The sequence below is a fragment of the Dermacentor albipictus genome, chromosome 3 (genome assembly GCF_038994185.2).
Source record: "Dermacentor albipictus isolate Rhodes 1998 colony chromosome 3, USDA_Dalb.pri_finalv2, whole genome shotgun sequence".
In the NCBI taxonomy this organism is placed as follows: Eukaryota; Metazoa; Arthropoda; class Arachnida; order Ixodida; family Ixodidae; genus Dermacentor; species Dermacentor albipictus.
The window spans coordinates 167,150,084-167,175,975 of NC_091823.1; the positions used below are offsets into that span (position 1 = coordinate 167,150,084).

General features: G+C 50.4%; 1 protein-coding gene across 2 annotated transcripts in view; it reads right to left on the reverse strand.

The window, feature by feature from the left end:
• Positions 1 to 3,070: 3,070 nt before the first annotated feature.
• LOC135896306 (facilitated trehalose transporter Tret1-2 homolog) overlaps positions 3,071 to 25,892 on the reverse strand; it is a 70,297-nt gene continuing 47,475 nt past the window's right edge. For both annotated transcript variants that reach the window (XM_065424667.2, XM_065424668.2), the window contains one exon: positions 3,071 to 3,991. In XM_065424667.2, the coding sequence (XP_065280739.1) occupies positions 3,663 to 3,991 (329 nt within the window). In that variant the 3' untranslated portion in view covers positions 3,071 to 3,662. The remainder of the gene's footprint in view (positions 3,992 to 25,892) is intronic.

Genomic DNA, 25,892 nt, shown 5'->3' on the forward strand with positions numbered 1-25,892 from the left:
ACAAGAAAGGAGCACCTCCGGCGCCGCGCACGTGCTCTCATACCTCCTTGTGCGGTAAACCTCCCCCGCGGTCTTACCCGTGCAGAGGAGTTTGCGCTTCGGAGGATCCGGGTCGGGGTAGCCCTCACTCCTGCCGTGACTAGGAAGTGGCCGCACTTTCGCCCGCTATATCCTCGCCCTGAGTGTCCACTCTGCAAGTCGCGAAATGTTGAAGCCGACATCCACCACCTGCTGTGGGTTTGCCCTGCACTGAAACCGACGAGGCTCCGGCACCTAGAAGCAGCGGGGCTCTCGCCGCATAATCTGAGCCATTACACTGCTTGGACGCAGGGACCGCATTATCGATCCCTCTTGGACTTCATTAAGTCAGCAAATCTTTTTTCATTCATTTAATCATCCTTATTCACCCCCATCCCATACCCTTGTATGCCCTGAGACATTTATCCTCGCATTAAAAAAAATTAATTTTGATGTTTAATGTTGCACTCTCTCGGAACTAATTCATTGCTAACCATTTTGCACATCTTCCCTATATATGCTTCGTTCCAAGCAATAAACTTCAGTTGCAAGTCAGCGCTCGTCCGTGTCGTTTCTCCCAGCTTGTCCCCGTGAACACCGCGCTGTTCTGTTTCAAACACTTAGTTACTACGTTATACTTGGAGCCCTGTCAAGAAGCAGGTTCCCATATGATTGCGTACAACTTTAGCTCTTCCAGAAGGATGCGTGGTCAGTGGAAGAGAAATATTGCGCCTTCTGCTTCTTCGTTTCTTCGCGACAGTGGACTTTCAAGCGTGTGGTGAAAAACCGCATATCTTGTAACCGCTGTTATAGAGGCCTCAGCTGATAGGCTAAGCCAGCCCGTACATTTTTTTGCACAATTAGAATCATGTCAGAGGCCCATTGAGGTATCAAAAGTCGAAAGAGGTGTTGTTAGAATAGATCTTACCCTACTCCTCGCTTAATGCACTTAATCGATCAAGAAAACTCACAGGAATGCCGCAATTGCAGATACGAATGTTGTAATTTCGAACACATGCTCTGTCTGTGCCCCACCACAGAGGCCTCTTCACCTCAAACTAAGGACTCCTGGTAATCAGCAGTCAAGTGTCCAGAACGACTACAACAGCTCCAGGCCGTCCAGAAGGCCCATGATGTTGCGGTGGGTCTCGGCCTGCTAGTCCCGTCATGGGGTGAAGCCATCGGCTCATCTCGGGTCCCCCAGGACGTAAGCTCTTCAGAACCTCAATAACGTTCTTGTCACGTCATGTCAGACAGCAGCAATCAGCATTGTTTCGCATACAGCAGCATTGTTTCGCATACATCAGTCACCGTAGCTTTGAATAGGGTAGAGGGGCTACGATTACACGAATGACAGAAAAGCAGACAGAATGAATAGGGGGTAAATATACAATGCCTAGGCAAACTCCGACATTTGCAGATTTAAAGCAGTTGGCGTTACATTCTAAAGAAAAACTGCGTGTAATGACAGTAAGAGAACAGCCTCCTTAGGAAGCAGCATTCCTGAAATATCTAACTAATCGTCGTATAGCCAATACGCAGGTATACCAAGGCACGCGTAAGATGCATTATCAATGTAGACCTACACAATACACTTAATCCGCCGTGGTTGCTTAGCGGCTATGATGCAAGGCTGCTAACCACGAGGTCGCGGGATTGAATCCAGGCCACGGTGGCCGCATTTCGATGGGCCGAAATGAGAAAAGACCCGTGTACTTAGATTTAGGTCACGTTACAAAACCGCAGGTGATCCTAACTTCCGGACGGCGTGCCTCATAATAAAATCGTGGTTTTCGCACGCAAAACCCCATAATTTTTAACAATACATATAAAATGAACATAAGGAAGTCAAGCCTCATCATCACTGAGAAAAAACGTCAATAAACGTTTGCGTTAAACGGCACGCAATGATAGGCGGAATCTTTGCCGGCAGGTTTAAAAAAATAATCATGTTGTACAATTGGAATGAGCCACATGGCAGTTTGGGAACTCTACACACCTGGTTGACGTTGACACGTAGCAGTAGTAGTAGTAGCAGTAGTAGTAGTAGTAGTAGTAGTAGTAGTAGTAGTAGTAGGGTTTTATTTGTTCTTTATATGTATTTACATTGTATAATATTACATAGAAAGAGGTCTAAGGGCTCAACACTGCCTTGGGTCTTCTCCTTATCAAATACACAAAACATAGGAATATTAGAGCATACACGCAGTCATATGTAAGAGGCATGCGGCGCACATATCGGTCCGAGCAGCACAAGCCCTCGAGAGGCGTGACCCGAGCTGTGATCGAGGGAGAAGCGGCGCCGAGCTGGCATTATCGATGTTGCTCTGGGCTAAGAAGGGCTTAGCGTCAGCATCGCGCTGGCGACGGGAGCCATGGAAGTTCGGTCAAGTCCGTGACGCTGGCGGGCCAGAGTGTGGCCGTCGACCTCGGTGACGTTCGAGTGGGGCTCCTTGAACCTGTTGCAGCCACTCACGGCAGCGCCGGGTACTCCATGAAGGATTCCCCTTCCTAGGCAGACCAGCACGGACGAGTTGACTGGCCAACGCCATGGCAGCAACGCTGGCGGATTCAGCGAGAACACCGACTAGGATGAAGATCTGACACGCACCGGACTCGGAGGATACGTGGGTCGACAAAAGTCCGTAGGAATGCTCCTTTCTGTTAGCGCGCAGCCATAGGCGGAGGTTGCCTGACTTTAGCGTAGAAAGGGCCAAGGAGTGACGTGGCCGGCAATAGGGACATGTTTAGTCACTGTTGAGTAGGCGGCATTGTTGCTGGTATCTGTTCGAGCTGTTATAGTTTACATGAATTTTATTTTGAGTTTGGGGTAATTAAAATCTGTTGGCTGTGCTGCTCTGTGGCTCTCAACCCCGTATCTCGTGGCATCCGCACGCCCTGGAGATCGATGACACACGACAAGTAACAATATCAACTTAGCAAATCATTGAAAAGAAAAAAGTTTAGCAAGAAACGAACAGTAAAGAGAGATGATACACCAGATATTATTACCTATATTATATATATCTACAAATAGAACACTCGAAGAAAGAAAGAGATTACACGCGTTTATTACCAAAAGGAGCGACTTCCGCAGCTTTCAAACCGCAAACCCACGAGCCTGTTGCCCACACTTGTTACGAGTTATAGGCAATAGCACGTTATAGTTTATACTTGTTTTCACTAGTGCCAGTTCTAGGTGAAATCAAGGCATGTGGGCAGTACTATGCATACAAACAATCCTCTTCAAAACAATAAATGAGAATAAGGCAGGTAATACAATGTCTTAATTCTAGTGTAGTTTAGAAGCAATAATATCTCTGGTGAAAATAATAGTACGCATGGTATGTACACAGTTCAATACAGACTGCCTTCTAAATATTAGAAGCAAATTTTGTATCATTTTGGTTTCCTAGTTTATTCCGACCAATATTAAACCGTATAATAAATTTGCATATAGTGAAAAAAAAAAAGACTGCACTGGCGTGGATATATGAGATGAGGTATTTATCGAGTAATGTATCACGTTATGCAAAAATTTGACTCGCGCGTGCATTTACAAGTATACTAAAAAAAAAAACGCGCGCGCGATATATTTAGTGTGGGCGATCTTCAGGAGCCCCGAGGCGCCGCCACAGCGGCGTTCACCGCTTGCCGCTCTTGTGGCCGGCCTGCGGCTGCGCCTCGACGGCGTAGAAGAGGTTCTCCTGGAGCAGCTCTTCGAGCGTGATTCGGCCGGTCTCCGGGAGAAGGAACGTGACGAGGATGGCGCCGACGAACGTGATGCCGCTGAAGAAGAAGCCCAGCCCGGAGAGGCGCAGCGTGTCGCGCACCTGCTCGAAGAAGGCGGTCACGCCGGCGGCGCAGGCCCAGTTGAACGCGGTCACCAGGGCGAGCAGGCTGCCGCTGCCGCGACACGGCACCAGCTCGGCGTTCAGCAGCCACACGACGGGGCCCAGGCCCACCGAAAAGCCTGCACGACGGGCGGCCCGCATCAACCGGCGATGGCGGCGACGCGCGCTTTTGGTCGGTCGTGGTGAAGCGGGACCGAGTGTTGCGTAACAACACTCGGTCACTCGGTAACAACACGAGATTGGCCCGAGAAAGGAACGACAGCCACACAGCGCTCACTTCCAACAACCCGCTGGAAGGAAGCGCCGTATGCCTGGTGGCGTCTTTACGGTGTCCACGTCATCCCAATTCAATACAGTGTGCCAGCCCGTGCGTTTCGGGGAAATCCTTCGCTATGATAAGGAACTCGCGCTGACATCCACGTCAGCGCTACGTTTGACTTCAACTATTTTTGAATGCTGAATTCAATTTTTCATTTCCGGCCTAAATTCAGCGGCAAAGTTCAACTGATAAAGAAGACCAGTTTATGCGTTGTTAATGTCTCCAGTGATTTTCATAAAGGATATCTGCTTCGTTATAATAAATGAACAATTTTTTTTAATACAGCAGACTTGTGCTACCTTGTTGAATAATAACTCAATTGCTAGCGAAGTTGTTTCTTTGGAGCAGTTACAATAAGAAATTAAATTGCCTGTAATCCAACAACATATTTAAGCAGGCTTCCTACATATGACTCTCCCGGTTAAATCACTGCCCATGTATAACGCTTTCAAGTAATTGCGAATTATTGCAGAGAAATAGTTAATTAATTAACACAATCTATTTCGCTAGAACATTGTCCACGTTGTTCTTCCAGTTTTCATTTATCCTAGTAGGATTTATTGTTCCCCCACGGTAACTGCTTAAATTACGCTCCGTGCGTTAAAACAGGCCTGTAACGGAGGGCTTGCATCCGCAATTTTTCGCGTACTCCTTAAGTGACCCATATTCTTCGAAATTTGCCCTGCCCCATCATGCTACGAAATATTTAACGGTGCGTCGTTTAGATTCCCGAGGACACCGGAAAAATCTAATGAAGCTCGACTATAACACAGGAAAATAGGGATAAGCCGAAAGTTCAGTATTTATATGCAACGCTCCTATTGAAATCTGAACATTAAAGCTTCACATGCTACGAAATATAAAACGGTGCGTCGTTTAGATCACCGAGGACACCGGAAAAATCTACTATGAAGCTCGACTATAACACAGGAAAATAGGGATAAGCAGAAAGTTCAGTATTTATATGCAACGCTCCTATTGAAATCTGAACATTAAAGCTTCGCCACCCGTCACACGTAAGATGCCCCCTATTTCCACCACATCGGTGAGACACTGAATTCGGTCGTGAAGTGGGAGAAAACTTAACACAAAACGGCCATCGAACGCTTTCGAGCTCTTATTAAAGCGGTTTTTTACAAAGACTCTACGTCATTCGGACAAATTTTACTTCGCATGCAGACTTCACATAACATTCTCCCGATTTCTGACAAGTCTGACCTTGGTGCCATTTATTTATCTCACCAAGCAGCAGGATAATTTCTACGCCATTTGTAAAACGCGTTTAACTCCTCCCGAATGTTTCATTCCGTAATCAATTGCAAAGGCAGTAATTAAGTTTGTGTCTGAACATCCCTCACAATGTCCCTTATATTTATCGAATGCGACCAAGGAGAACGTGTACGATTCCAACCAGAATCGTGCGTAATTAATTACACATATTTAATTTTTGGTAATCATTAAATTTCTGGCTTATATTGTGATTGCTAAGCTAAATACGCTTACTCGGTAACGCGCGCAGTCATTCAGCAAGTTTTTTTTTTAGTAACTAATTACATGCTCATTATATTGTCGAGGCTAGCTCTAACATGTGATCAGGAGAACATTCATTTGGGCTAGATGGTGCATACTTGAATTAGGAAGGAACAGCGCCAACTAAGACGATCACAAGAGGGGAGAACGACACAGGACAAGCGCCAACTTCATCTAACTTTATTCACCGAAAGTTCAGCAAATATAGGAAAAACACAGACATGCGCACAATGACCATCATGCGTCATCTGCCAAACCGCTCCAGATATGACATTTCACTTTTGAAGAGGGTCACGGAAGTATCACTTACACAGTTTTTTCCTCTTTTCTTTATATGGAATGCTTCTAAAACCTCACGTGCCTTAGTTTCCCTACTTCTGCCAAGAATCTTTATCGCTCCGAACCGTGGTTCACACTTCTTGCAGTACTGGCAATGTCTTTGTGGCGAATGTTCTGCCGCTTGGTCACACACGGTGCAAGTTGCGCAATGTTGCGAAAGATGCGCACCTCCTTCTTTCAGCGACCTCACATGTTCAGCAGCACGGTCGTTCACGCATCTGCCCGTTTGGCCCACATAGGCTTTCCCGCACGTCAAAGGTATTTCATATACCACACCGGTGCAGCACTTTACAAACTGCTTTCCATGTTTTTTGGTGCAGTTGCTCCTCGTACCCTCGCTCGCGACGCGGGCGCAGAGCTGAGCTTGTTTTCGAGGAGCCGAAAACACGACTGGGACGCCGTGTCTGTTTGCCACCTTTTTCATATTGTGGGCTATCCTATGTACATACGGAACCACTTCCGGCTTTGCAGCTAGTCTTTCTTGTGCGCACGGTCTCTTGACCATGGCACCTTTGATATTTTGCAAGATCACTTCAGCCACTGCTGTGATAACCGTGCTTGGGAACCCCGCCGTAACCAACCTATCAACCTGCTTGTCAAAGCTCGCACTCATTGCGTGGTGACACGATTTCATGAGAGCAGACTCAAGACAAAGTTTTGCAATCGAGCGTTTTACGGTTTTTGAATGCGCCGACGCATAAGGAAGAAGCTCCTTTTGTGCTCTAGGTGCGTACTGCCAACATACATGATCTACACCCAAGGTAATGTTAATGTCTAAAAACTGTAATCGCCCCTGCAAGGGTAGCTCGTGCGTGAAAACCAACCCCCTTCCCTCCTCTTTAAAGCTGTCTAGGACAGTGCTTACACCATCTGTGTAAGTCAACACGTTCAGTTTGTTAAAAACAATTAAAAAATCGTCAACGTACCTGAACACTTTCAGTACACCCTTTCCTGTTAAAATTGGCTCCAAGGCGCTGTCAATACAGGTTAAGAAAATGTTAGTAAGTACCGGGGCTACGCAGGATCCAATACAAATCCCTTGTCTTTGTCGATAAAACTTGTTCTCAAAAGAGAGAAACGTCACATCAAGGTAAAATTCTAGCATACTCATAAAATTGTCTATTGACACGCCAGAGGAGTTCTGGAACTCTACTGCACCGTTACATTCTATAGCTTCTCTGACAGAACGAAATAAGGCAACGTGGGGCACAGAGTAAAACAAGTCTTCAACATCTACTGAGAACACATAACCAATGGAAGTACCTTCCTCAAGAAACCTAACAACTTCTTTTGAACTCTTTGTGGCGTACGGATCTTGAACTTTAAGGGATGTAAGGTGCTTTTGAAGAAACTTGCTTAACACAATCTGCCAAGTTCCATTTTCGCTGACCACTGTTCTGAATGGTACAGACATCTTGTGCGTACAGACATCTTGTGCGTCAGACATGCGCATCATTGTGCGCATGTCTGTGTTTTTCCTATATTTGCTGAACTTTCGGTGAATAAAGTTAGATGAAGTTGGCGCTTGTCCTGTGTCGTTCTCCCCTCTTGTGATCGTCTTAGTTGGCGCTGTTCCTTCCTAATTCTAACATGTGACACACCTTCGAGTAGTTTTGATATTTAAGCACTTCTAAGCATTTCAGAGAAACTACCGTGTACAACCGGACGCCTGCGGCAGTACCACGCATCAATCTCGTGGGTGCACACGTTCAGGAAGGCAAGCCCAGCACCGCATTCTCCATTTGAACGCGACGGCACCAAGGGCCCCGTGTCGCAGAGAATCCGGTGTCCGCATCTGGCGCCGGCGTCCCCGTGAGCGAAAGTTCTCATATATGTGCATAGATGCATGTATATGCCACGCCTTATTATATGGCATTAGGTATATGCGGGTTATACAGCCACACAATTCTGTCCCTAAAGCTGTTCATACATTGCCTTACATTCTTAAGGGGAAGCTTTAGCTCGGGTGCGCCTATCCAAATACATGTAAAAGGAGAATTCATTTTTCTCGGCAACCACTGCACCAAATTTGGCGAGGTTTGTTGCATTTAAAAGAAAAGCTTAAAATCTAGTGACTGTTGGTTTCGAATTAGTGATTTAGGTCGTCAATATTTTATTACAAATTCGCAAATATCAAACGTTTTCCCACAACGAAGCTATAAAGTTTAATACTCTGTAACTCGGCAACGAAAAATATAATGGGATACTTAAAGCAAACAAAATTCACACACATGAATCTAAAAAAATTTGATAATATGAAAATACACCTTCTGCAGAACTCTTGTACACACGTAACAAATTCATGTAAGATATAATATGACATTGAATTTGCACGCTTTTAATGATCATAAGGGTTCCGTTTACAAAACGGCGATATCTGTTCTTTATGCGCAGCTTTTCATTTGTAAACTTCGTGCTTCATTTTTTTTTTTCAAATTTGGAAATTTTTGAAAATATTTTTTAAAAAATTCAGGCCCTAAATAGAAATTCCGCTTCCGATAGTCATTAGAATTTAGCTTTCTCTCTCAAATGCAGCAAATATCACTAAGTCCAGGGGTTTTCTCAGGAAAACGTTTTTACGTTTTACGTGTACTTGAATAGGCCGCGTCGGAGTTTGGCCCGAGCTAAAGGTTCCTCTTAACAAGATTACTCCTCGGAATTTTGGGAGTGAAAGCCCACGAACAAATGTCGTGAGACAAAACACGGTCTGCGCATGTCCTTTATATTAAATCATTGCAGACTGAAATAATAAATGTGCGAAACAATAACAAAAACCTGAAAATAATGTAATTTTCTTGGCGCGGCTAGGCTCTACCCCTGGGATCGGCCCACGCAAGGGGCCGCGTTTCTACCAGAAAGGTCACCATCGCGCACAGTGTTCTCCGCCAGCGTTTCCCGGTAAACATTACGGTTACATAAGCCCCAGTTGCCAGGATGCGTGAGAAGCAGCGAGGGATCTTTGAATGATATCGCGTTCCACTCTTAAAGGCAAAGCTTAAGCGTCCTACGCATTTTGATGCAGAGCTAGTGCCACCAGATCAAAACGCTGATACATAGTCTGTTTAGACAATGCTTTTTTTTAGCTGACGTAGAGTAGTTCCTGCATTTTGTTCAAACTATTTTCTCGTCCGGTGCTCGAACGTTCTAACATTACGCTTCCCTTCAGAGCGAATTTTCAGCAGTGTGGAAGCAAAACCTTTTTTTGTTCCGGTTCAGCGAGAACAGCTCAGTCGCGGTACGACTAGGAAGTGAAAAGATAGCAGTTCAAAGTAGCTTTAGGCGGTTTACGTCCGTTAGCGTAACCTGATAATATTTGCTAGAAAGTGACACATAAACTTATTTTGCACAGGAGTATGACGCTGTTTAAAGGCTCAAGAAAATGCGCGCATGCTCCTCTTCAGGCTGCAAGTTGTTGCGAAAAAAAATCAGGTCGTCGATGCGCACCTAAGAAGCAAACTTACCAACCACGGCTGCTTAGCTGCTTTGGCGTTGCGCGGCTAAAGGCCAAGATATAGTCCGGCGTTCTCGGCGCGCCAGGCCGCGGCAGGCGAAGTCGGATACGCTGCGCTAGCGACGCCAGGGGTGCAAGAAATTTGCTTCCTCTAGAGTTCGGCGTGCGCGCGCAGCTCGAGGCTGGCGCCATCTGTGCGTCCGGGAGCGCAACTTCAACGCCGCGGTGAACAGCTGTTTACGTGGCGCATGCGCGTCTTGCATATACCCTCGCCGTTCGGGTAGCGCGCGCGCTTCTCGTTCCGCGCGCTGTTTGTGCGCTAAAATGAAAACTTTTGCGGGATGGCTATAACTTGTCCTGACAGCCAGAAAAAAACAACATAAGGTTTTACGTGCGAAAACCACTTTCTTTCTGACCAGGGGTTCTTTAACGTGTACCTAAATCTAAGCACACAGGTGTTTTTCGCATTTCGCCCCCATCGAAATGCGGCCGCCGTGCCTGACAGCCAGAACATCGCACTCATATTGCTAGTATTTCGGCTACGTCAGAAACGGAAGCGGACCATGCATGTACATGCGAAAGCTATTCGACAAGCGCCCTCAACTCGGCGACTACCACCAGCTAGTACAGGAGCTGCGAAATGCAGCTTACCTGTGGCGAGACCACACTGCTTTCGTATAGCTTCCCACGCGTTGTTCTTGCGCTCTGTGTCGCGGTAGTCCATGCGTTTCACATCGTATACACATGGAAGGTTGCAAATCGCTTCAAGCAGGCGTCCTCACTCGCGCTGTCATCCCGCACGGATGTTGAAAAAACCACAGCCGCACTGTCAGTACGCGCACCGCAGGCCGCCATTCTGCCTTCTGCTCGCTGCCGCTGCAGCGCACAGTGCATTCTGGTCTAGCGGCAGCCGCGTGAAATAGAACACGCTCTATGTCTGCGCCGGCGGCGTTGTGCTCGCCAAGCGCGCCTGGGCACGCCGGCTACGCCGTGACGCCGGACTGTAGAGTGCGCGCTTTTCACCGACGTCGCTTAACCGCGACGCGCGTGGCCGCGCGCGCGCGTTACGCCGGACTATATCTTGCCCTTAAGCACGAAGTCGCTGGATCTTGTCGCGGCTGTGGTGTCCGCATTTTGATGGGGTGGAAATGAAAAAAAAAATTGCGGCAGAACCCATCTCACGAAGACTATTGACGGGAATGCATTAACATTCAGTGAATAAAGCGTCACAGCGTATTGCCACCGTCGAAGCCAGTTACGTGCACTGCCGCGGGACTCAACTTTCGAGAAAACGCGGAGCCACCTAGCGCCGCCACCACGAATCCCGCACGTGGCTTCCGAAATGCGCGGCGGGCCGCTGCGTACGAACGCTGCGAAACGCATCACGTGGAAACGGGCCTCCTCTCTCGCGCTTATTTCCAGAAACGCTGCGCCATCTAGTAGAATTCCCGACAAGTTAATGAGTGGCCTCCGAGAATAGAAGTGTAGCACGCCGGTGCCTGCGAACGCTGAGAATTGTTCCCTCGCTTTTCGCACACTTGGCCGCACATACTCAGGGGCCCTAGTTGGCGAGAGGTTCATTGAAGAGCGGTAAACAGCCAGAGAATTGATGACGCAGCTCCCTAAAGCACTGGCATGAAACACGTTCTTTGGAATGCGGAACACGCCCAGTGTATTTATTGCGCAGCCAGGCATTGCGTCCGGCTGCTGTACTTGAGGTACCCTTGTGACGTGAGTGTGATTCCGCTCAGCATAAGAAAAATTCAAGGGATCTTTTTCACTATCCAATTTAGCATCAAATAGGTTTAATGGAGACGGTTACAGACAGAGCAGCAGTCACAAGAGCTCCAAGTGGGCTTCGAATATTTTCTGCGAACAGCGGCGCCTAGCCACTCCCGCACATTGAACGGACTCATGTCGGCATGCAGGAGGCTCGTTCAAGAACAGCACGTATGTACACATTGCCACACACCCGTGACCCAGCTTGGTCAATGGTTGGTTTAGAACCCTGTTACCGTAGCACGGCAACCCATTCGACCACAACCTACCCAGTGGCCCAGATAGCCGGGAAGACGTAGAGTAGAGCAACATGAAGATACCCCGATACACCTTTGTGTGTGAAGTGATTTTAGAAAAGGAGATGGAAGAGATGAGTGCAGCGCCGTAACTGTTTCTCACCGGAGGACACCTCAACAGTATTGCACGGGTAAGGGGGAAATGGGAAGAAAAAGATGAAGGAGAGAAAGACAGGGCGAACGTGGCAAGGGGAAAAAAAATGTGAGTGTGGGGCTCAGAGCCGCGCTCTCAAGTGCGTCGCATTGCAGTAGTCTAGCAGTGCCGAAAGAGCGTGCTTCACGATGGACGAGTGGGCTGCAGGGAATAGCAGCGCGGTCGCCGTATCGCAAGTCAGTCCCAGTCCCCGATAGACTGTACACAAGTCCGTGCACTCCACATCGAAGGCAGGGCAGTGAAGTAGCAAGTAGTCGAGCGTCTCCAAATCGGTGCAGTTGCTGCACGCGGGGTCGCCATTTCCCTGCACCCTGTGTGTTCTTGCAGCCGTCCTGTAGCAGCCGACGCGCAGGCGAAGCAGGAAAGAGCGGTCCGCCCGGGAGAAGCCCACACGGGGGAGGAGTCGAAGTGACGTTCCTGCGGCGACGCGCTGGTCCGGATGCTGCGCACGGAGCGTTCGCAGAATGGTTGCTTTGGCCACGTCGAAGCCGCTGACCGAGGTGGCGAGGGGGAAGCGCAGGGAGTGAGCCTGGTTTGCGAGAGCGTCGGCGGCTTCGTTCCCTTGCAGGCCGATGTGCGCTGGAACCCATTGCAACGCCGAATCACAGCCCTGGGTGACGAGATGGCGGAGTCCAAGGTAATCCTTCGCCAGCATACACAGCGCCGCAAGCGAGTCCGAAAGGATCGCGGCAGAAACAACACTGCACTGTTGAAGCAGGAGATCAGCTGCTAGGTCAATCGCAGCAAGCCCGTCGACGACTACACAACACGAAGGCGGGCGCCATGCACGCTGCAGCACCGGAACCATCACTCGCCACGGAGCCGTCGGTGTAAACGAGCAGCCGGCCCCCTAGGCGCTCGTGTAGCAGTGCGGCCGTTTCCTGCTGCATAGCACAAACAGCTGATTGACGCTTGGACTTGACGCGTGGCACCGTGGTGTTTACATCGAGTAGCGCGGAGGCGTGCGGCGATACCGGCAGAGGTAGGAGTTGCGGCGTCGACGCGACGAGTGCGCTGAACTCGGTGGCACGCTGGCCCATGCCCGAGCCCTCGAGGGTGTGGAGGCGACAAACTAGGCGTTGTCCCTGTGGCGAACGTTGAAGGCGCTCGATGTGGTTCATCGCTTGCTTCCGTGCGCGAAGTGAAGGATGGCCAGTCTCCCGCTTCGGCGAGAGTTGCTCCTACTTGCGAGTTGTGAGGAAGCCCGTAAAGTTGGCGAATTACGGTGCGGTGCTCCATGTCGATGGCGTTCCAGTTGGTGGCTCTGGCGTTCGTGAGGGGAAGCGCATAGAGTGCTCGCGTTGTTGCGACAGAGTTGTAAACTCGAAGCGCAAGTTGCGGTGTACAACCACGACCACGGGCGAGCAGGGAGCGTGCGGCGCCAGCCACCTTCTTAGAATTCTTGCAGAGCTGGGAGACGGCGGCGTTAAAGTTGACCCGGCAGTCGATGTCAGGTCTGAGATAGCGCACTTTTCTCTGCCACGGGAGGGGGCTTCCGCGCAGCGTGAGACAGGGCATTTCGAAGCGCGCACGAGCACGGGGGTGTACTAACAACGCCTCAGTTTTTGACGCCGAGAGCTGGAGCCCTATGCTGGCGAGATATTCATTGACGGCGTTGATCGCCGACTGCAGGGATTCTCGCACTTGGAAGCCGAGGTCCGTGGGCCCGCACTCGAACAGTGCAATGTCATCGGCGTAGATCGCGACGCGGACTTCGTGGGCTGTCATCTTGGGGATGTAGTCAGGTAGTCTTGCCAGAGCCAAGTTAAAAAGAAATGGGCTGATCACGCTGCCCTGGGGAACCCCGGAGGTCACGCTGCGAGGGGCACTGAGCGTGTCGCCAACTCGCACTCTGAGCGTGCGGTCACTGAGGAAGGCCGCGATGTAGTCAAAGAGGAGGCCGCTGACACGTAGCTCACGGAGGGCTTGAATGATGGTGGTGTGAGGGAGACCATCAAATGCGCGTTGGACATCGAGCAGCACGAGATATCCGGCATCTTGGCGACTTGCTGCGTGCTCGAGCGTAGCCACGACGTCCGCGAGTGAGTCAGCTGCTGAACGCAGTCGCCGGAAACCACTCTGTTCCAGGGAGAAAGCGTCGAGGGCGGAGGCAATCCACTCAAGGTGGCTCAAAGCCATGGCCTCCAGAGTTTTGCCGGCTACCGAAGTAACCGACACTGGGCGATAGGAGCTGACGCTCGTGGCAGCTTTGCCGCACTTGAGAATAGGGACGACGATCGCCTCTTTCCAGTCAGCAGGAATAATGCCACTGCGCCAGACGCCGTTGAAGGCCTCGAGTAGGGAAGGAAGCTGCGCTGCGTCGACGTTCCTGAGGACCTGTTGTGTTAGTCCGTCGGCACCAGGCGCTGAGCGTCGTTTACGCGTGTTCAAAACAATGCGCAACTCACTGAGGGTAAACTCGGCCGAGAAAAGCACCGCAACGTGCTCCAAGATTGCCCTCGTAGGAAAGTAGCGCAGGGGAGCGAGGAGTTCAGCCTTGTTGTGCGGCGGTAGTTCGCAGGGTGCACTGACGGGGCGCACAGACGGTGGCGGTGGGGCGAAGGCATCGGCGAAGAGTTCGGCCAGTTGCTCTGTGCTCAAGCCCGTAGCCGCCGCAATGGAGAGTGCAGGATGGCGAGGGATCTTGGGACGGAGGAGGGAAGCGAGAATGCGCCAAGGGCGCGACTTGTCGCGAGTGTCCTCCAATGACACGCAGAGACTTTGCCAGCTCTCATTGCGGCGCTGCCTGGCGTGACGGCGACACGCAGCGTCCAGGCGGTTGTATAAAGTCCAATGCTCCACCTTGTTGCTCTTGATGGCACGGCGTTCGGCGCGACGACGGACAGCGCGCAGATTGAGAAGCTTGATATCGGGGACCGGCGTTCCAGCAGGCACCGCGCGCGATTTTGTAGCGGCATCCAAACACCTCGTAAGATGCGTAAAAAAGTTTGTATTTGCCGGAGGGGGTATGGCACAGAGGGACCGAAAATGGGACCAGTCCGTGACGCGGTACGTACATGTCCTCGTGAGGTTCAGGCCGAGCGGGTCGAGAGAGATCGAATAGTGATCCGACCCCTGCGTGTCAGGGCTGCGAACCCACTCGCAGTGGCATCGCTCACTCGCGAGCGACAAGTCTATCGCACTCCCGTGTACCCTCCGACGCACAAAAGTGGGACTTCCGGTGTTGATGATTAGCAGGCCCGAAGCATGGATGGAACTCAGCAGGTCCCTGCCGTTTGGCTCACTGTGGGCGCTGCCCCACGCCGTGTGGTGGGAGTTGAAATCACCGCACACGACACAGTCGCCAGCGATGCGCGCGCTGAGGCTCTCGATGAAGGTCGTATCCCACCATCGTACGGGTTGCACGTACACGCTGGCGACACAAGTGTCGGCCCCCCCAACGCGCACAGTCACAGCCACACACTCTACGGAGGTGGGTACAATGTCGGCCACACGAACGACGGCTTGGGCAAGACGCGCACGGTCGTAAATAGACGCGCGGGAGCGACCGGGTGGGTGGAGTGGATCACAGCACTGCACGTAGGCGATAGTCCGTAACTCGCAGGTGGTCGCACTGTGGTATCCCATGAATTCCGGAAAGTGCTCCCCGTCGCGCGTGTATGTCTCTTGCAACGCGAGCACGTCGTACTCGTGCAGAAGTAGGTGTTCCACTTCTTCAACGTTCCACTGCAGGATGCGCGGCCGACGTTTTGCTGTGCGACTAGCCATGGTGATTGTGTTGCTGTTGACATGCCACTGCCTGCAGTGAGATGGCCCTGAGCGGATGGTCAGCTGGCAGCATGGTGCCGACTGCTTATATTGACACGTGTATTTATATTTATCGGGCGACCAGGTTTCACCGCCTAACAAATCTTATCGCACAGCGCGGGACGCGCTTGCATGTATCCGAAGTTTCTGGAAAGTTATCGATGCTTCTATCCGCAGTCTGTTGTTGCCGAACCTTGTGTTAACTGATTTATTCGCCTGACGCGAAAGATGTAGAACTTTATGGAAGGCACGCGGGTCCCAACGATTAGTCTGGAACATTCGACGATTGTGTATAAAAGCCGACGCGCTTGAACCGCTGATCAGATTTTTCGACGATCGCCGACCGTGTTCGCCGCTGTCGTTGTGCTATAAGTGTAGCCTGTTTTGTGGGCACAGGTTCGCCCAATAAAAGTTAGTTTTGTCTATCACAGTATTGCTACTGTGTTCTTCACGTCGCCACCACGTGACATCTGGTGGAGGTGCTTTTGGTCCATGTACCGGACGCCCCCGACAAGCCGCGATCCAAGCCCGGAACGCAAAGACAACACCAACGCAGTCCCGGACCATCGAGCAAGCCGCCGTCTTCAACAACTGCCCCCGGAGCACGGACTTTTGCCCGAGACGACCAGATAGATTGCCACCAAGTCCACCCCAATGGCAGCCCCAGCATCCCCCGTCGTGCTGCAGCAGCCCAGGGAGCCCCACACGTTCCGCGGTTCAACATTCGAGGACCCGGAAACCTGGCTCGAGACGTACGAGAGGGTCGCTGCATTTAACAGCTGGAACAGCGACGACAAACTGCGACATGTCTTCTTCGCATTGGAAGACGCTGCAAGGACGTGGTTCGAGAACAGAGAAGCCACGTTAACGACCTGGGACCTTTTCCGAAGCGGCTTCCTGCAGACATTCACAAGCGTCGTACGACGATAACGAGCCCAAGCACTACTGGAAACCCGAGTGCAGCTGCCCAACGAGACCACCACAATTTTTACAGAAGAAATGCGCCGCCTATTCCGCCACGCCGACCCGGAAATGTCCGAGGAAAAGAAAGTCCGGCTACTAATGCGTGGTGTTAAGGAGGAACTTTTCGCCGGTATGGTACGAAACCCACCGAAGACTGTCGACGAGTTTCTTCGCGAGGCCACTAGCATCGAGAAGACACTCGAGATGCGAAACCGGCAATTCGACCGCCGCACCAACGCTACAAACTATGCCGGAGTTCAATCACTGGCCTCCGAAGACCTGCGCGAGGCTATCAGGGCAGTCGTACGAGAAGAGCTTCAGAAGATCTTCCCTTCGTCGCAGCCTCAAGTGGCCTCGATCGCTGACATCGTCATAGATGAGGTTCAGCGGTCGCTTGGAGTTCCGGAGGTGCAACCTCAATTACCGCAACCCCAACCCGAAGCGATGCCCTCCTCAGCGACCGCGCTAGGGCCCTGTAACGCCGCAATTCCGTCGACCACCGCCGCCGACAGCCCGCCCACCCGTCGTCCAGCGGAGCTACCCGAGGAAGACCGACGTTTGGCGCGCTCCTGACCACCGCCCGCTCTGCTACCACTGCGGGGAAGCGGGTCACGTCTACCGACGATGTCCATACCGGGAAATGGGACTGCGAGGTTTCGCCGTCAACGCTCCGCGCCCGCAGCAAGGTGAACGCCCTCGCGATATCGCTGACTACCTCGCGGCTACTCAGTGGAGCTCTCGACGACCGTCGCGTTCACCATCACCAGGCCGCTACCTGTCGCCGCAGCGCCGACCATACACTGGCCCAGGTCGGGGCCGGTCAGCGAGCCCATATCCGGAAAACTAAAAGCAGCAACCGATGGAGGTGCGGTTGCTGTCCGTCGAAATGTCGAAGATCCTCCGCCGCCGACGAAGACGCCGAAGAAACTACCTCGACGACATAACGACACGCCGCCGTCCCGACGAAGTCTGGAAGGAAAGAATGCGACGACGAAAGACGACCTGACGACGTCACATACCAGCCACAAGTCAACGCGACGCAGTCGTGATCCGACGCCAAGACCGAACTGTAATGCAAGACAAAGAGCCACCGACCTCGACGTACTTCTCGACGGCCACGCAGTCACTGCCTTAGTCGACACAGGGGCTGATTACTCCGTCATGAGTGGACACATCGCCGCCCAGTTGAAGAAAGTTAAGACTACGTGGGAAGGCCCTCAAATTCGTACCGCCGGAGGACACCTCATAACGCCGACTGGACTGTGCACGGCAAGAATTACCATTCACGACCGGACTTACCCAGTCACCTTCGTTATCCTCCAACAGTGTTCACGAGACGTCATTCTCGGCATGGACTTCCTATACCAACACGGCGCAGTCATCGACCTGAAGTCGAAGTCAATAACTCTGTCGGAAGACCATGCGATACCGTCGGAGAACCCTCGTACTCACCCCGCCTTGAGTGTGCTCGAAGATCAAGTAAGCATCCCGCCTCGCTCCAGCATTGTTATTTCGGTCGGCACCGAAACACCCGCTGACGTAGAAGGTGTCATCGAAGGCGACCAACGTCTACTGCTAGACCGTGAAATTTGCGTCGCAAGAGGGATCGCTCGACTGCACGGAGGAAACACGAAAGTGTTGCTGACAAACTTCAGCCAGGAGTTCAAGCACATCAACAAGGGCACGACGATCGCATACATCGAGGAAATTCTGCAAAAGAGCAATGCGTTTGTCCTCTCGGAATCCGCCGCATCTACCCCGACGACCATGGTTGCCGAACCAGACTACGACATTAATCCAAGTCTCCCCGTGATTAAGCAACAGCAGCTCAGAAGTCTGCTCCGGCGATACAAAGGCTGCTTTTCGACGTCATCGAGGATTCGACAAACACCAGTCGCCAAGCATCGCATAATCACCGAGGAGTACGCTCGACCACTTCGCCAGAGCCCTTACCGAGTTTCCCCGCGAGAACGTGAAGCTATAAGAGAACAAGTCGATGAAATGCTGCGCGACGACATCATCCAGCCGTCGAAAAGCCCGTGGGCATCTCCTGTTGTGCTGGTGAAGAAAAAGGACGGAACCCTTCGTTTCTGCGTCGATTATCGTCGTCTGAACAAGATCACGAAGAAGGACGTATACCCTCTCCCACGGATAGACGACGCATTGGATCGGCTCTGCAACGCTAAATACTTCTCCTCGATGGACCTCAAGTCTGGCTATTGGCAAATAGAAATCGACGAAAGAGATCGTGAAAAGACCGCCTTCATCACCCCAGACGGCCTGTACGAGTTCAAGGTTATGCCATTTGGACTGTGCTCGGCGCCTGCAACGTTCCAGCGCGTGATGGACACGGTTTTAGCAGGATTGAAGTGGCAGACCTGTCTCGTTTACTTGGATGACGTCGTTGTATTCGCCGAAAGTTTTGACGATCACCTTAGGCGGCTTGCCACAGTACTAGAGGCCATCAATTCATCGGGGCTCACTCTGAAGCCAGAAAAATGCCGCTTCGCTTACGATGAGCTTCTATTCCTAGGCCACGTCATCAGCAAATCCGGAGTACGCCCCGACCCGCAGAAAACAGCTGCCATTGCAAAGTTCCCGCAGCCCACCGACAAGAAGGCAGTGCGTAGATTTCTTGGCATGTGTGCCTACTACAGGCGATTTGTCAAGGATTTTTTCACGCATCGCTGAGCCGCTGACACAGCTAACTAAATGTGACGTCGAGTTCAAGTGGGAAATGCCACAGGCCGACGCATTTAAAGAACTCAAACGACGCATGCAGTCGCCGCCCGTACTTGCGCACTTCGACGAGCACGCCGATACCGAAATACACACTGACGCCAGTAGCCTAGGCCTCGGTGCCGTCCTAGTCCAGAGAAAAGATGGACATGAACACTTGATAGCTTACGCTCGCCGATCATTGTCAAAAGCAGAAGGCAATTATTCTACAACCGAAAAGGAATGCCTCGCCATCGTTTGGGCCACAGCGAAATTTCGCCCTTACCTATATGGCAGGCCATTCAAGGTGGTCAGCGATCATCACGCGTTGTGTTGGCTAGCCAACCTAAAAGACCCTTCAGGACGGCTGGCACGGTGGAGCCTCAGGCTACAAGAATACGACATCACTGTAACCTACAAGTCCGGAAGAAAACACTCGGATGCCGATTGCCTATCCCGCGCCCCCATTGACCCGCCGCCGCAAGATGACGAGGATGACGACGCCTTCCTTGGAATAATAAGCGCGGAAGACTTCGCCGAACAGCAACGAGGTGACTCGGAGCTAAAAGCCCTAATCGAGCATTTGGAAGGGCACACCGACGTTGTCCCAAGGGCATTTAAGCGTGGATTATCTTCGTTCACGCTTCAAAACAACCTACTCGTGAAGAAGAACTTCTCACCAGTCCGCGCCAACTACCTTCTTGTTGTTCCGTCGGCGCTACGTCCAGAAGTACTGCACGCCCTACATGACGATCCGACCGCTGGGCACCTCGGTTTCTCCCGGACGCTATCGAGGATACAAGAAAAGTATTATTGGCCGCGCCTGACCGCCGACGTCGCCCGTTATGTCAGAACATGCCGAGACTGTCAGCGACGCAAGACACCGCCAACAAGGCCAGCCGGATTACTACAGCCAATCGAGCCTCCTTGCCGACCATTCCAGCAGATCGGGATGGACTTGCTGGGACCCTTTCCGACGTCAACAACCGGAAATAAGTGGATCGTCGTGGCGACGGACTACCTCACCCGCTTCGCTGAAACTAAAGCACTGCCGAAAGGTAGCGCAGCCGAAGTGGCGAAATTCTTTGTCGAAAACATCCTGCTGCGACATGGCGACCCAGAAGTCCTCATCACCGACAGAGGAACGGCCTTTACAGCGGAGCTCACTCAAGCCATTCTGAACTACAGTCAGACAAGGCACAGGAGGACAACGGCCTACCACCCGCAGACGAATGGTCTTACGGAGCGGCTGAATAAGACCCTCGCCGACATGCTAGCGATGTACGTCGACGTCGAACACAAGACGTGGGATGCCGTCCTGCCATACGTAACATTCGCTTACAACACGGCGGTGCAAGAAACAACACAGATCACGCCGTTTAAGCTGGTTTACGGCAGGAATCCGACGACGACGCTCGACGCCATGCTGCCCCACGTCACTGACGAGGAAAATCTCGACGTCGCTAGCTATCTCCAGCGCGCCGAAGAAGCCCGACAGCTCGCCCGCCTGCGGATCAAGAACCAGCAGAGGACCGACAGCCGACACTACAACCTCCGACGACGCTTTGTCGAGTACCAGCCCGGTGACCGTGTTTGGGTTTGGACCCCTATACGCCGACGAGGACTGAGCGAGAAGCTTTTGCGTCGCTATTTTGGACCGTACAAGATCATCCGACGTATTGGTGCACTGGACTACGAGGTCGTGCCAGACGGCATTTCGCTGTCACAGCGGCGCCGCTCACGACCTGAAATTGTCCACGTTGTGCGGCTCAAGCCGTACCACCAGCGTTGACGAACTTTGGGACTTCGCGTAACTGACCTTTGGACTTTATTTCTTTTCGTTGTTTTGTTACTTATGTTTAATAAGTGTCCCTTTGTGTTTCGCTATCTTTGTAGCATCGGGACGATGCTTTTTAAGAGGGGGGTATTGACACGTGTATTTATATTTATCGGGCGACCAGGTTTCACCGCCTAACAAATCTTATCGCACAGCGCGGGACGCGCTTGCATGTATCCGAAGTTTCTGGAAAGTTATCGATGCTTCTATCCGCAGTCTGTTGTTGCCGAACCTTGTGTTAACTGATTTATTCGCCTGACGCGAAAGATGTAGAACTTTATGGAAGGCACGCGGGTCCCAACGATTAGTCTGGAAGGAAAGAATGCGACGACGAAAGACGACCTGACGACGTCACATACCAGCCACAAGTCAACGCGACGCAGTCGTGATCCGACGCCAAGACCGAACTGTAATGCAAGACAATGAGCCACCGACCTCGACGTGCTTCTCGACGGCCACGCAGTCACTGCCTTAGTCGACACAGGGGCTGATTACTCCGTCATGAGTGGACACATCGCCGCCCAGTTGAAGAAAGTTAAGACTACGTGGGAAGGCCCTCAAATTCGTACCGCCGGAGGACACCTCATAACAGGTTTTCAGCAGGTTTTCAGCAGGTTTTCAGCAGGTTTTCAGCAGAGCAGCAGGTTTTCTACCAGCTGATCCAAATTAGTTTGGGCGGGTGGAGCAGCAGTATCCTGTGTCTGCTGGCGTTGAGAGGCACGAGGGGCTGGTACCAGATGCCTGCGTGCAGCAGTGGGGCCCTTCAGCGCGCTCGCATAGGACCGCGCCGGTGATGAGAAGGACTGCTGTGGCTGCTTCTCCTCCCGGACTGCTGCCCTGACAGCACGCCTCGACAATGCGGCCAGTCCCGCGGCAATTTTGCGTGCAATGGCGGGCTTCTTTCTCGACAAGCGTGCGTTTTTGATTTCAGGAGCGCAGAATAATGCCCGAGTGTCTAATAATATAGCAACTGAAATTTTAAGCAATAATTATGATGTAGTTAATAATAGTCTACTTAGGCACAGTAACCTCATAAAATACATGCGGTGTACCAAGATATCAGTGACAGGTCTCCCCACTTACTTGTTTCTGAGACTTCCTTTGACAATTTAATATTATACTTCTTAGTTAAATCACGAACAGTGTGCTGGATTATTGCTATAAATTATGGTCATTTCATTTCTATCAACGTGTCACAACACATTCTCGACAGTTGTCAGTCCCTGTACGTGTGTGCCGAATTTTAAGTTTTGTATTTGCTGTCGCGCCCAGTGTTGTTGCGCAGCAAGCGGGCACGTGCGCTCTGCGCATTGACGTCACAGTAGGAGTGGTGGCAGCGAGTGATGGAGGAGCGATACGTTTACACCCTTAAGGGTGTAAACATAATTTAGAGCGTAGTTATGAGGGATCCATTTCACGGAAGTATTTTGAAACTCCTTTAAGAGTGCTAGAGACGTCATAGTCTCAGTTCAAATCTCAGATTGTGCGCGAAAAAAAAAAAGAAAAAGGTTGTTCTAAACGCAGTCGCACCTCCGCCTTTTGGGAGTGTTTTTATGCCTCATACAAATATTTAAGTGAAAACGAAAAACATTCGGGGCCGGCTTTGCGACTGTGCTCGTATGAACATAGCCAGCTCGCTCACCCACTGCAGTGGTGTCATCGCGCTTTCCCACTTGGCTGGCGCATCGCTGATGTACATGGGGAGCATTTCAGATAGCAAATGTTATTAGATATCGAAGCCAGGAATAGGCTTCCCCGGTCAGCCTTAGATAACTTGCTGTACGTGCTTGCGCGTGCTTGCTGCTTGAACGTAGCGTAGTAGGAATACCACCGCAGGAGCCCTGAACACTCAAGCTGAACTCATTTCGTGGCTAAAGAAAGGCAAGAAACACCCAATCTGAGTAACTATTTCTTACTCAAACAAAAATAATGAGTTGAGAATTTAATATGAGTGATTTCTTACTTCATTATTTTAATGAGACCTATCGTTTGGATGACCATACATGGGTCTTTACACAGGCTCAGTTTTCTCATTTAGAAATAAAATAATCCAGCATGTTTTTGCAGTACTAGGTTTGACAGTCCTGGGTAGGTGTTTCTATGAAGTGGTTATATGACAGTCAGCGATGTGTATTTTTAAACGTCTCCAAAATGTTGCAATTTTCGGAACTTCTTGCAATTTTGACATTTGGCGTTTTATGACAAAATCGTATAAGGAGTGTCGCTCAATACTTTACTTTGCTACTAACCTTTTGAATATTTTTTAAAAATATGTTTCCGCTTCAAGGCTATAGCTAAAGTTGCTCCAAGAAAATGCCCTGATTTCGAGGTCCACTCGGAGGCTGTCGCTCTGAAATCAAAGTGTGGCAATTTTTCATAAACGTATTCTTAGAGACTTAAATTTAGCTTCCACTGGGCCAATATTACTAGTGGTGTAGATGTACTGAAAAAAAGTTTGGTGGGTACAATGAATTAAATTTAGAGTGATAGGGCTTCGAAGTTCTAGCATCTTCAACTCGTTAAAATACCCGTTTCCACCATTAGTGAAATAAGATTTTTTTTCGGAAAATTCGTGCAAGGTTTGGCAAAACGTAGGTTCATTCCTTTCTACAGAGTGATTCTTCCGAGTCATGTGAGAATTTCACTGAAAACTAGATGTAGTCGGCACCCACCTTAGTCTGTCCGTATCTGAACACACCCAGCATACAAGAATTTAATGACCAATCGCTTGCTCTCTAGTTCACATGCTACGTGTTACCTGCGGTCAACAATATTCATATACTTGTCCCACCTTCAAAATTGAATGGCCTTGGCTAACGCTCCCTCCCAATAAATTTGATGCAAAGGTTGGAAACAAACAAGTGCACGGAGATTTACAAATACTGCAAAGAAGAAAATAGGCCAGCTAATCTGCATGATATCACACAGGGCCGGATCTCTTGCTGTTTGAGGCCTGATCTGTCAGCTGAGGACGAAAACAATGGAGCCAATGTGCTCAACAAGTTGAGGCATGTGCCTGCTGCAGCGAAAATCAGGAAAGGACTCAGCTCATCTTAACAGATCATCACCGATAAATTACGGTAGGGCATGCCCAGTTTCCATAAGCGCCGGGATTCAAAGCGGATGGGAGCATTAACTGGCCAGTGGTCGAGATTAGCAAAAAGACGTTTAGAGTGCCAGTGGAAAAAAGTACGGGAAAGATCGATAGAGCCGGGGTTGGTACAGGCATAGGTAACTGTATAATATAAAGACATAGGATTAAGTGGACGCAGAAAAGATGAAGGAATGATCGGTAACATGCTAGAGAGCAACATGTGTAATAAATACGGATTAGTTTAGGCAGGCTGGGTGACTATTTGTCACCGCCCTTCTTGAAGCGAACGCCGGTAGGAATCGCCATGATCACCAGAGCTAATGATCTACAGATGCACAAATACCATCGAATTTGGACGAGACAGGACAACGTGGTAGGTTAGTCGGTTAAGCAGCGCGGGCGTTAACCCGTACTGATAACAACGGCTATGGAATCGCACTACTCAGCTCGAAGACGTGGGTTCGATCCCAGCAGCGGCAGCTGCATTTCGATGTGGACCCCTGTGCGGGAACGTGCACATCTCGCTTAAAATCCTCGAAAAAAGGTTTTACACTTGTCGCTGAACTTTTCTTGCTAAAATTTTGTAGAATTACGGCATTTTGTCTTCTACTTCGTTCCATTTAGCACATGCAATATTTACTTGTATGGTTCTTAAAAAAAAAGTTGGTTCTTAAGAAAAAGTTGCCTTCTTCTATAGGGATGTAAGCTGCTACCAATACGACGCTAGCGAAAATATGTGTCGCTGCTGCTTGCAGCAAAAGAAAGCAGCCGTTCAGGGATGGTTGCCGCATGCTCCAAGGGAACGGGCAGCGCGCGGCAACGCAGCGACCTTTCCGGAATGGCTGCTTTCTGTAGCTCTCTACAGCGAGGATTCAATAATTATTTCTAAAGCTTCTGATTATGCCACAAACGTTAAAAATTCCGCCACATATTATATTGAATATGTCATACCAAATGTAAACTCCGTGTGACATAGGGATCTGTCGCGATACTGGAAAACAGAGCTGATAACGGCCATATAACGCATTGCAGTACATTCTGAAGAAACTAACTACATATATATATATATATATATATATATATATATATATATATATATATATATATATATATATATATATATATATATATATATATATATATATATATATATATATATATATATATATATATACGCGACTGTCACCTGTCACATACATATCACCACCTCCAACTTACACTCCAGGCTCTGGAAGTTTACAGCTCCTTTCCGTAACTTCGCGAGGCACATCTTACAGGCTACTACACCCGACTTGGCTCAACCCAGCATGGAGCTCGTCTGTTGGAGTGTCGGTGTATCGCACACCCAGCCCATCTAGACGCCACAGATCGGGTACCGGAAGCATGGAGGCAAACACTACATCTGCGACCCCCACCGCGTCACTAGGACACTGACTCCCACGAAGGCCGATGAAAGGCCCGAGTGAAAGACTTGGCGCACAAATATCGGTCTAAACGAGGAGCCTTCTACGTGGATGGGCCGGACCGTCACCAGACGGAATTACACGGCGGCCGTCATTCACCAAGATGCTCACGTCAAAGGAATCTCCTTCAGAGCCCCAAACTCAACAGGAGCGGAAGAGCTAGCAGTTGCTCTAGCAGCCTGATCCAATATGGTTATCACAGGCTCACGCAAGGCCTATTCTCAATAGATGATCGAGGAGTTGGCACTTCTCACCTGCAAAATTCAGAAAAACGCCGAAAAATTGACTATCACATCCAGGCCAAACACG